Source organism: Annulohypoxylon maeteangense (assembly GCF_022496945.1).
Source record: "Annulohypoxylon maeteangense strain CBS 123835 unplaced genomic scaffold GGS22scaffold_19, whole genome shotgun sequence".
Classification (NCBI taxonomy): Eukaryota; Fungi; Ascomycota; class Sordariomycetes; order Xylariales; family Hypoxylaceae; genus Annulohypoxylon; species Annulohypoxylon maeteangense.
In genome coordinates this window covers 751,199-763,047 of record NW_025953266.1, presented here as the reverse complement: position 1 = coordinate 763,047, position 11,849 = coordinate 751,199, and the positions used below count along the sequence as shown (strand labels likewise).

General features: G+C 45.2%; 2 protein-coding genes and 1 non-coding gene across 3 annotated transcripts; 1 reads left to right on the top strand and 2 right to left on the bottom strand.

Moving 5' to 3' along the window:
• Positions 1-4,315: 4,315 nt before the first annotated feature.
• GGS22DRAFT_t122 lies at positions 4,316-4,386 on the bottom strand. Its single transcript has one exon. It is a non-coding gene; the product is annotated as a tRNA-Gly (tRNA).
• A 386-nt stretch (positions 4,387-4,772) lies between these two features.
• On the bottom strand, positions 4,773-6,800 carry GGS22DRAFT_196509 (cytochrome P450; the record flags this gene model as incomplete). Its single annotated transcript, XM_047965840.1, has 6 exons — positions 4,773-5,089; positions 5,173-5,339; positions 5,400-5,507; positions 5,619-5,930; positions 5,991-6,511; positions 6,569-6,800. 6 exons carry the CDS (start codon positions 6,798-6,800, stop codon positions 4,912-4,914), a joined length of 1,518 nt encoding a protein of 505 aa, XP_047815460.1. The 3' UTR covers positions 4,773-4,911.
• A 3,832-nt stretch (positions 6,801-10,632) lies between these two features.
• GGS22DRAFT_181723 (inhibitor of apoptosis-promoting Bax1-domain-containing protein) lies at positions 10,633-11,726 on the top strand (the record flags this gene model as incomplete). The annotated part of the gene is made up of 2 exons (XM_047963890.1): positions 10,633-11,186; positions 11,240-11,726. 2 exons carry the CDS (start codon positions 10,633-10,635, stop codon positions 11,724-11,726), a joined length of 1,041 nt encoding a protein of 346 aa, XP_047815459.1.
• Between the last annotated feature and the right edge of the window lie 123 nt (positions 11,727-11,849).

Genomic DNA, 11,849 nt, shown 5'->3' with positions numbered 1-11,849 from the left:
ACAGCCTGACACTCTATTGTCTGCCAGTTAGTTGTTGGCGTTGGTGTCGGTGTCAGTGTCGGTGTGTTAGAGATTATGATTATGTCAATTGAGGAAGAGAGGCTACAACTTGGAAGTACAAGTCTACTATGTACAAGAATACAAAGTGTAGACTCGGTCCAAATTGACCAAAATGACGAGAGTCTGAGACAAGCCGTCGAGCTGATGCTGATGCGGATCTACCCCGAAGTGTGGGTGGAGAGCGGGGCGTTATTCTTCATCGACTCCTATTCGTCATTATCCTCTTGTCTCGGTTACCCTAGAGACGAGATAGGTCTAGCACCACACCAATTTTGGAGATCATCAAGTCTCTGTGGGCTACGAGCCGCAGCACGGAGCACATACTGCCACCGAAATCACCCCTCCACGCCTGCCATTCTTTTCCGTTCTGCTATTCTCGAGACCATTTGTCGATTTGCGGTTGCTAAGTTTAGTAGCTGAAGGGTCCACGACTGCCGGGGTCGTACCCGTCTAAGGTCTTACTGCTTGCTAAGATCCGATATTTGAAGACAGCTACAGTACGCATGCACGATATGAATACTAGAAGTTCCGTCAACGAAGACTTGAAGCTTACATTTATTTCACTACCTACTAGGTAGGTAAGCCACTCTAGTCATTTACAAAATACAATAGATATATATAAGCTCTCCAACTCCGACCTCCAAGTATAGATATTCAGCTTCTATATTAAACGCCCAACGTCGTGACTAGAGTCATCTCTTCATAATGCCCCCGCCAGTGGTGGTCTACAGCCTGCAGCAAAGCGTAAGCGTGGCAATCACTCATTTTGCTTGCGGCGTTCTCTGATTCTATTTATACTATGAGTCGCCGCCAAGAAAAATGGAAGGAAGGGGAGAAAGAAAAAAAGCAAAACAACATGAGCTACGAAAATACATCGTATGAGTAACAACTAGTGCTTGAAGCTATGCGGGAAGAAAATTCTATCGAATACAACAACAGGTGGCATTATTCCATACAACCAACACTATCAACAAGACATGTCAGCATCAGACCTGAAACGGAACAATATAAGATATTCGATGCAAGACAACGAGATGAGATCTGTCATCTCAGACAGATATTCCCAGATAAATCCTATCAATATAATCAATATGATCCCGCGAGGAACTTTTGACGCGTCCAACAATAGAATATAGCTACAGCCTACCTACAGCATCTCGAATTACTGTAACCAAGCTATTCCCCCGAATCCCGGTCGGCGATCTTGCGGGTTACATCTTATTACTTCTGCCCCTGCGTTCTGTTACCATTCCCGAATCACCATTTCCGTACCCTTGCCAAGGCCAAGACGACTGTTCGACTATGACGGCCTTCGAGAAGAATTCTAGCGCCATCCCCCTCCTCCCCCTCCCTTCCCCCACCATCGTCTCGTTCAGACAATGGTGTCGCGCATGGTGCTTAGTGGACGCCAGGTAGTGTAACATCCACACATCCTCTATCTTCCATACTAGAGGCCAGATTAAAACCTACTCCAAATCAACTTGTTGAGATACGTGTCGCCTAGTATCGCGGGCAAGCTAAGAACTAAAAATTAGGGACATTAGCCTCGATACCAACACAATTTAGAACTTCCCGTGTGGGTCTTGCTTATAGGTGATCTATTATATTAGCCACAGTTGGTCCGCAACGGGCAGGTGCAGGTTCAATTTGAACTCCCTATTTGATTATAGGTAGTCGTCGTGTGTTATCTTGGCATTTCCAACCGTGTAGGGCGACGTCTGGCTTCTAGAACAGCGGCGGAAGGTCGTTGAATTGGAAGGTCGTGGGACATCAGAACTTCAGAGGGGTGGGTGTATCCCTTGTTGGTAACATCGCCTGTGTCTCCGACATCTGCGTAAGTTTGAATTTCATCTTCGACGTTACGAACTTTTTAAACTGCGACTGGCCCAGATACGAGCTACGCGATCCCTGTTGACAAGAATAACGACAGCATTAGCGCTATTACCTAGCTTATAACTTTATAAAGAATTCGATTTGGAATAATCACTTGATTGATAAGGCAGATATTATTAGGTATATGACACCAACTATAGGACAGTATCTAAGGATGCCTATCAAAATTCCAGCCAACTCTATACTTGTTGAGTCGGAACAGGTATGTCGTGGCTAGTATATCCCCTGCTTAACCCATGACGCTAACTAGCATGAGGCAATAGTAGAGTTACCTCCCAAACCACCTTCTCGACCGATGCGACTTTTAAAATAATAATCCAACATGGTGTTGAGATGGTTGACCATACGCATCGTCATATACTCTTAGGTATAGTGCCCAGACTTTCGGAGTTTCAAGTTTGAACCCGGTGCAATCCGTTTTCTCCTCCGGTTCCCTCGGGTTCCGAGGCATAGATCCGCCGTCGGAAGGGTTTAAGTCGATCGAAGTCGCCATTTCCGTACCGAGAAGGTTAAGAGGTGCCTACTAGGTAGGTCGCGATGCTGGAGACAGGAATGAGGCGGATGCGCGTTGCCAAAATGGCGATTTCGCAAATAGAGCTTGAAGACTACCCTCAGTGGGCATATCTAAAAGCGAAGAACTCTTGACGTCGAAGCAATCAAGTAGTTAGGCAATAATCGATGGCGTTGATATCCGTGTATTGACCATCAATGTTTGGACTTTTGCACTGTTTTCGTCAACCATCCCTCAAGCCCCCATACCACAGATGCCATAGTTGCAGTTTATATCGTCGCCTATGTTGCAGCACATCGATCCACCGGCGCAAAAACAACCAGTAGGCACCAGAGTCGATTCCTTCAAGTCGCTCAACATGACTTTTCTAGTCAACTTTCCGTTGAACATAGGGAACTGGTTCGGAAGGCCGAGTACCGCAACTGTCATCGAAACGACCCAGAACGATATATCTAATGGATGCATATTTATCGGGAAGTCGGGTATTCGAAAAATTGTTTTATGGTTTGACCAGGTCGAGACTCGACAGAGTTGATGGCGTGTAGTTATGAATATTAGGTACAATACTTCAGAACAAGGATGTTCCAAAGTCAACCAACAGCCGTCGCCTATTTTATAAGAGAACCGAGATGACTCAACACGGCGAAAGATGTCATAGAAGAAGTTAACTAATTTGAGGAGCCGGCACTAGTTAAACCATCTAAACTTAATCGGCGAAGGTCCTCCTCTGAATACGAAAAGTTATTAAACTTGATCGCCCTGTCGAAGTTTTAGCACACCCGCAGAACCCGGCCCCCATAAAAGCGCTACAAGGAGCAGGCCGGGGGATGTCGCATCACAAATGACTAAGAGAGGCACGGGTCCGATGGATTACACATCCCTACTGTGGTGTGATAGAATGAAAGAAATCGTCTGCTTTGGGAACTTTAGGAATCCAATGATGTTACTTCATTGATCGAAAACAGCTAGGTCTAACAGAGATCAACTTCAGTGCCTTGATCCTCCAAGCAGTTGGTAGTATGTAGGTCCCTGCAGCCCTACCGAAAGGGGACGTGCAGAATCCACCATATCCAGCATATCCTTCCACGCTTAATATTGAGATGTATTAGGAAGGGGTTCAGCAATACGAACCAACTAGCTTTTAACGCCGATCTTGAATGCTACCTAGGACCATACCCGAGGAGATGTTGAACAGACTAGCAAATAAGTGCCCGCTAGCCTACCAAGCATACTACCAGCTATATAGGAATCTATTGGGAGATATTCTCCTCGTAGGCAGCAGCATTAACTGCATTTTTAGTCGGTGGAGAATTAGGAGAATATTGAGTTACATTCTTCCGTGTCTTTTATTGCCTCACGAATAATAGTTAAGATATCCGATTATTGTAGTGAACGTTACATCTTACGCTCCGGCGACGACAACACCTGCATTCATGGCAGAGCTATTACCTAATAACTTTCTCTTGAGCATGCACTTCTGTTCTACTAACTAGTAAACTTTTAATGCCTTTAAAATTTTATTGAGTAGAACGGGATAGATGTCCGTGACATTATGCCATTGACCTTGGGATTGACTTAGGTTAGTCATCCTAAAAGGGGGTTTGGTTAGCATCATACAACTAATAAAGGTAGGTACCTGGGTAGGTATAGAAAATATAGAGTCGAGTTTTACAATGCATCGAATTATCTGACACGTTAACTGATACTGATCCAGTGGAAATGCTTCACTGCGAATTAGTGTACCGGATTCATAATCGACATCATCGCGAAAACAACAAACAGGCAGACGACAACATACCTACCTAGGTACATACCTAGGTACCTAGTAGGTAAGGCATAAAAAAAGAGAGATGCATCAGCCGCGAATCGAACGCGGGTCTCATCGGTGGTATTGATGGATTTTACCACTAAACCACTGATACCGCTCATTGCGTTGGCTCCGGCGAGCATTTTGGAGATGTTATGGGAACTGCTTAACTCACATATATCTTCCATTAGCAGTTAACTTCAACCATGGAGGAGGGGGGGCATATCCATTGATATACAGAGGAAGAGCCATTTATAGGCCACGGCATTGCTGTGCCGCTGATGTTCTATATTCTAGGTGTTGTCCACCCAGTCCAGCGAAGGAGTATTACCCTTTCCTGGCCGAAGACAACTGCTAGTTAAAGGGATAAAGTCGTAGGAAGTAGGTAAGCCTTTAGCAAGTCACCTCACCTACATAGCAGTGCTCAAAGTGGAACTAGTCTAATAGATGTTTAATAGATAATTTATATTCCAAAGCGAACCTCCGCACAACGCTGTGCCACCGCCAATCCCCAACGCCCGACCAGACCACCGACGATCTGTAGTTCATTCTAATTGGTATCCCTATATCTATACGCGGGTCCCCGATGTATACCTACATAGTAGCACAGAAGAAAATACAAATACTAGCCATACAGTAGCTATATCTCGCCAAAACGCGGCGTTAGTTTAACCCTGAGATATCCCTCGTGTCCCTTCTTCGGGTACGTATCTAGGTATCTGTACCCCTCGGCTTTATCTCTGGTCTCGTCCCAGAGGGAGATGTTGAAGTTGTATAAGATCGCTACGAGTGTTTTTCGTAGCACGTGGCGGGCGATGCTTGGTCGTGTTAGTAGAGGATCGGTGTTGGGTACACATATGTGTACCTAGGTAGGTATATGCTGGGGAAAGGTACGACGTACAATTGTCCCAGGCATGTTCTTGTGCCAGTTCCGAATGTTACTGAGTTGTTGCGCAGTTTTCGGGCATTGGGACCGAAGCCTAGCCAGCGGTCTGGTTTGAAGGTCTCGGGGTCGGGGTATAGAATTGGGTCGCGTTCTAGGAGGTGCAATGTGAAGCTTAGGCTTGTCTATTATGGATGTCAGTTAAGTTACATAATTCAATTATGGTTGAGATGTTTGTTACTTACCATTGGTGGTATGACAGTTTCGTTGTATGTCACTGGCTCAGATGTTTGTCTCGGTTGACGGTGCCACGATGGTGAACTGAGCCGCGTCGATTCCCTACATAACGCATCCTATAATGAAATTAGAAACTTGTTCACTTTCCTCTTGAGGCTTCATTTATTATACGCCGCGTTGAATATTCAAGGTTTATAGTCGCTATGGGTTCATTGGTATAGACTTACCAGATAAGGAAGCTGCAAGACTTTAGGATCGCGCCAGACTTGGTGACCGTAAGTTCCAACATCTAGGCTTCGATCGATTTCGGCTCTTAGCTTAGTAACACAATCAGGATTTTGGATCATGTTATGGAGCAGAAAAGTCAAGTTGCTCATCAGCGACTCGTTGCCGATGAATATGGCTTGCGCAGCTTCTTGAATAACGATTTGCTCGTTGCCGATTTGGCGCCAGATTTGTGATAGTACATTCTTGTGCCCCTTTTCTGGAGGACCAAGTGCATCGCCCTTAGTGATTCGCTCTAGGTGTGAGCCGGCAAGCTGATATGGAGTAAGTCTTGTATCCACTAAACTGACTTGAAAAACTGAGTAGGTACTTACTGCATCTAGCCAACTGAGTGGCGATATTTTACGGAGAGATGGGAATATGTCCAATAATTTCTTTAATGGGGGCATAGACCGTAGGACGGTAGCGAGATCAATTGCACTAAAAGCCCGCGTGGAGTCATGCATAGCAATTAAGTCAGGGCTTTTCATGAAGCCTAGATCCTCGCCTAGGAGATATGAGGTCATAATATCGTTTGTGTAAGCCCAGAGAACATGCGTCAGATTTGTTGGAGTGGCCTTCGTCTCGGAGGACGAAGTGAGCATTTCGTGCAACGTCTGGAGTTGCGTGTTCATTTCTGTACCGGAATAGGATGAAAGGTTCGATCCAGTAAATAGTGGCTGTATCATAGATTTCCGTTCGCCATGGGCTTGAGGAAGCGCAAGGCCGCCAAGTAATGTGTTGAGTATACCATAATAATTATCACACTTCCTTAAGTCTGCCCTATTATGATGCTTGAGGCACGCCTCATGGTCGACGAAATGGAGTTCGTTTGGCCCTAATCGGACAACAGGTCCTATAACCCTTATTAATACAGATCTCAATCTCTCTATCATACGTTTTAGGAGCTGACCATATATCTCATGGAGATTCTTTAAGTTCTCCAACCAGTCATTCTTTATTAAGACATGGTATGCTTCGTACAATTTTGTTGCGGCCGCGAGCTTCGGCCCTGGAAACTTGGATAACGGGCTCAAGAATAGTCGGTAGAATACTTTAATTATAATGAACGAAGAAACTAGTAAGGAAACAGCCGTACAAGCTTGAGGGATTGAAGAAATAGGTTGAACCCAAAGACCTAACATGATGAAAATAGTGAAAGGAAAGTCGATTACCTGTGTTTAGTTATCGTATAATGAGAAATAAACATATCAGGAGGGCTTCCTGTTGTCCAGACTGTATCTATCCAGGTATTTAACTATTTAAGAAACATAGCGGTGACTGAAGCTTGTGCCTATCTATATACTAGGTAAGGTACCTACCTAGTTTACCAGGGGAAGACATGACAGTATCATATCAGAAAAGGATCACTCACCTACAACTATCGTGACTAGTAGGTACCTACCTAGGTACCTAGTAGGTAAGTATCTTCTGCCTCATATACCACCCATTTAACACCAAGTGGACACCACCCGAACCCCCTTGTTAGAGTGAAGCATCCTCCAATTCCAGTGTCTATATGTCCTTTTGGTGTATACGCTACGCTAACACATGGATTTGTCCGTCGTAGTTCAAGTGTGGGCCCGCGCCTCTTCCTTCCCCCCTGCACCCTTAGCTTCGATGTAAAATTTCCTAGTTGACTCTTTGTACTGCGGCTCTTCGTGGGATCGGCCCCCCTTGGTCAGCTATCACGAGTTTTACTTTTTTTGCAGCAGTATCTATCTTTACCAACTTATCCGAATCTTGACTCAGACTGACTATCAAGAGGTTTTCGGCGTTCGACGTAATGTATTTATAGGGTGGTCGAAATCATCCTGGGAGATGGATTTCTGTGACTCCATCTAGGTATGTGGGTATTTCTTATTTCATATAGAAGAATCTAACGTGATGGATGATGACCTTACTATGTATAGGTAAGTACGTAAGTACCTACAGTAGCTGAATAGTCTCACAATTAACACGGCCTTGGAGAAGACTTAGCAGTAAACTTCTTTGATATCGTTTGACAAGCCTATCAACAAGCTAAGTAGCTGAATATCTAGTGAATTCCTACCCGTTGACCTAACTAGTTGCTAAAATTAGTACATATTCCCACGTGGTAAACCTGGCATCGCATGTCCTCCGTACCATAGAGGTGGGTGCGAAGGTGCAAGGATACACAGGGATGGTCACTTACTTAGGCATGGTATAGTATGGTAGGGATAAGAGTTGCATGGTTTAGCGGGGCCAAGGGGGAGTATTCGTCCTTCACGGACGTCCTCAAGGATACTAGGTATGTAACGTGTATAATACTATATAAAGCCCCACACAATGTTAATTTAACAGCGTGGTCGTGTTGGTTCATTGGAATTGAATCGTCGAAAATCCCTCTTTTCGGGATGTTGGCATTGTCGCCCATATAGATTGTGGCGTTCGAGCGTTGGAGTACTCTTTATTAAGAGGAGCTCTATAAGCCGTTGTATGTAGGAATGGCTTCTGCGCCTAGGTGAAGCACGGTACTCGGTTATTGTATTTGTATTACCATCAGCCTCGAGATGCGGGAAGAAAATGGTATGGTAAGCTCGGTAAGCTTACCTATCAAATAAACAGATCCATACCGACCTCGGATTGTAACCGCTTCATGTACCTGAACTGGGTGTAAACCCAGACGTAATTATTATCAAAACCCAGGTAAATGTTTAGGATATCTGCTTTTGATGAAAACAGCTATGAAGAAGCTCGATTCTGGCTATTACTTAGTTGCTTGGTTACTAGCCAAGGATAACGTAATGTTAGAAGGAGTCGACTGTAACTTGGCGTTATTCAAGATCTAGCATTCATGGGGGATGCCTTTCGGTCAGTTTAGGAAATCTCTTACCACCCTATGTGACAAATTTGGGTACAAAATCCTATCCAAACGTCTGTTATTGGATGAATTATGACTGAGCCACGTGCCAGCATGGAAACGAGAGAACTTGTCAAAAGACTACAGTTCCAAGATATAAGATTACCCCGACAGGTTATCTTAATCGTATGTTCCGCATATATGTACGTGTGTAAGAATCGGTAGCTGGTGGATAAAACGTGGTTCTGGATCGAGATCTCCCAAACTCCGGGGGGGCTGAAACAAAACCCAAGATTTTCCGTATATTCCTAATATCTGGGTACGGATAATCCCAAATTCCTTTCTTTCGTTTATAAAAAGTTAATTTGCTTCTTGTCTCAATATTTGATACCGTATATCTGGAAATGAAAAGATATGGATGTATTTAGTGTCGTCATACGACGTATACATCATGTGAGCACGGCCATAATTTCATAACCTAGATCTCAAATTGTTTGCCATTGATTGTTCCGTCGGAGTTCTTGGTACCCGCACGCGAGAATCCGGTTTACGCGGCTGAATCAGGAGTATGGTGCGATCTTACCTAATTCTCTTCGCTTAACCAAGTAAATATGACCTGTCTATTATCTAACCGCCCGACTGAAAACCATGCAAAGATCCCGAAGGCGAATCCTAAGACCGGACAGTTTGGATTCCAACAAGTCGAACATTCCTCTTTAGGAAATCCTACTAGGTAGTTAAGATTCCCGGAAGACCCCATTTTGAACCGGGCGTGGGATCGCCACAACGATTACATTTTGCGCGGGGATGATTCGTGCGTTAAACGAAGCTGATAACTGCTCTTCGTCGTCGTGACCTGGGGAATATTGATCACCTAATATTTTCACATGGACCGTGCTATCCGCGATTACTTCATTTCGTATGGTGATCTGATCACATTGAGTTATAGATGAGGTTGTAATATCCTGGCGCTTAGATAGGTTGGTCAGATTTACTTAGGAGTGGTCGCGGATCTGAAAGAGCCAACGGGAGGACGTATAACTTCGATGTTGGTAAGATTTCAAATGTGAAATTGTCACCTAATCAGTACCACATGGCACATGGCACCATGACAGCGCCCCAGAGGAATATTCCGGGGTACCTAGTATGAACTGCCGCTATACGGCGGTGTCGGTCGTCCCGAACCGGGAGGTGTTGAGAGTTGAAATTGACCCGTGTCTACTTGTTCCGGTCGTTGAACTGAATGATTTGAATAACACGGAGATTGGTGTATGGTATTATAACTGTTCTTGTAGAACACATTCCTGTATCCTCTCTAGAAACAACCTTCACTAGTTTGGCTCTTGCTTATAAAACCTATATGGACGAAGTGACTGTATCTATTCAAAGGCAATTGGTCTTCTTGACGAATTGGAGAACCAGGGATGTTAATCGCTTGTTAAGGTCGATCCGATAGAGTGTTTGGTCCGATTCACGAAAAAAGAGGGTTGTCACATCGACCCCTAGGGGCGCATAAATCAAGATTGTACGCTCAAACCACAGGGTGCGGAGGAACTCCGGAATGGCGACCGGGTCCTAGGAATTCATACCTGCTAGCTGTGTTTTTGGACATTTTTGACTCGATGCCCATCTTCTTCATTTTCACCAGGATTATGTCATCCCAAAAAATCTACCTCTGACGGCAACTAACGAGGTCTCCGCACTAGAAACAGTTAGTAGGTACCTGGGTACTTAGGTAAGTAGATATTCGTCGTCTGCATGATTCCGACGTCAAAAGTCGAAAAGTCCGACAATAACATTTTAAAGAGGGATTATGAGGTAATGTATGAGTCGAAGGAGAGATGAGCCAAAGAAAAGAAAAAGGGAAGTTGATATCATCCATTTTAGTGGGCTAGTCCCGACTCACTTTTGAATTACATAATCGGCTGTGTCGGAATAACGGAGTTAAGAAATTTATAGAAAGTGGTGGGTTGTTTCCAGTTCATTCTCCGCTCCAGTAGCAAGTGGGCTATTACATCAGCTACTTCCTTCACCAGAACGACAGAACATCAATTCGTCGTCATCATTTACGTTGTTCTTCAAAGAAACAACATCTTATTCAGCCTCCCTTTTCTTTTGTCAACCATCATATCTTGTATTTGACAAAAGCGACGATGTCCTTCACTATCATGATTCGTGCGGGGCCCGCGCGCTTCGCTTCTAGATTACCAGAGCTCACGAAAAGCTCTTTCCGATCCGCAGCTCCCATCCGAGCATTCCATCAATCCGCAAGACCATCCAACTTCTTCACATCGCGAACGACTGTCGCATCCACGCTGTTGCGATCCACACCGAAAAATGCATTTGCGCAATCCTCGAAAAGATACATGCAGCAGAGTGCTGCTCCAGCGGTCGACTCGGGTTCGACGATGCGTCGATTGTTAACGGGTGGCGCAATCTTCGGTGGCACTCTCATCGCCATCAACGCTGTCTTCAACCGTGAGACTCGAGAGGACGGCGGAATGCCTGCGTTTGAACGAGCCTACCTAAACTCGACCTTCCTTCACACCGGCCTCGGTATCGGTATAATCGGCCTTACTGCGCGACAGATGATTCAGACTGGATTTGTCTACAGATTGATGGTGACAAATCCTTGGGTTGTGGCAATCGGTGGTTTGGCTCTTAGCTTCGGTACCATGCTCGGAACTCGAGCCGTTGACCCTGACAAGTGAGTATTATCTGCTCCTCTCTTAAAATCTATATCAATCTAACGTTCAATAGCTACGTCCCCAAATACGCACTATGGACTGCGTTCAACGCTACCCAGGCTGCTTTCGTCGCCCCTCTTCTCGCTTTTGCGCCTGGTGCCCTAATTGCTCGTGCCGGTCTTTACACCGTCGCCATGATGGGATCTATTTCTTTCGTCGGCGCTACCGCTAAGCAGGAGAAGTACATGTACATTGGTGGTCCTCTACTTGCTGGTGCCGCCATCGTTGCCGTCTCGGGTCTCGCACCTCTGGTCATCCCAGCAACCGCCGCCCGAACATTGGCATTCACGGAGAACATCTGGCTGTATGGTGGTCTAGCGGTCTTCGGTGGCTTTACGCTGTACGATGTTCAGAAGATCCTGTACCATTCCCGCCTGGCCGAGCAGGGCATCATCAAAAAGGACCCGGTTAACGAGAGTATCTCCTTGGAGTTGGACTTCTTAAACATCTTCATCAGAATGGTTCAGATCTTGATGATGCAACAGAACCGCAGGAAGTAAAGGGGATAATTCTATGGTTACGGAGGAGTTGGGAGGAGTCATGATGGCTGGCGAAGAGAAACAGGTTTCTTCGAAATATGCAGGGAACTAGATCATGAGATCGACTTGCATGCAGACTTAGTC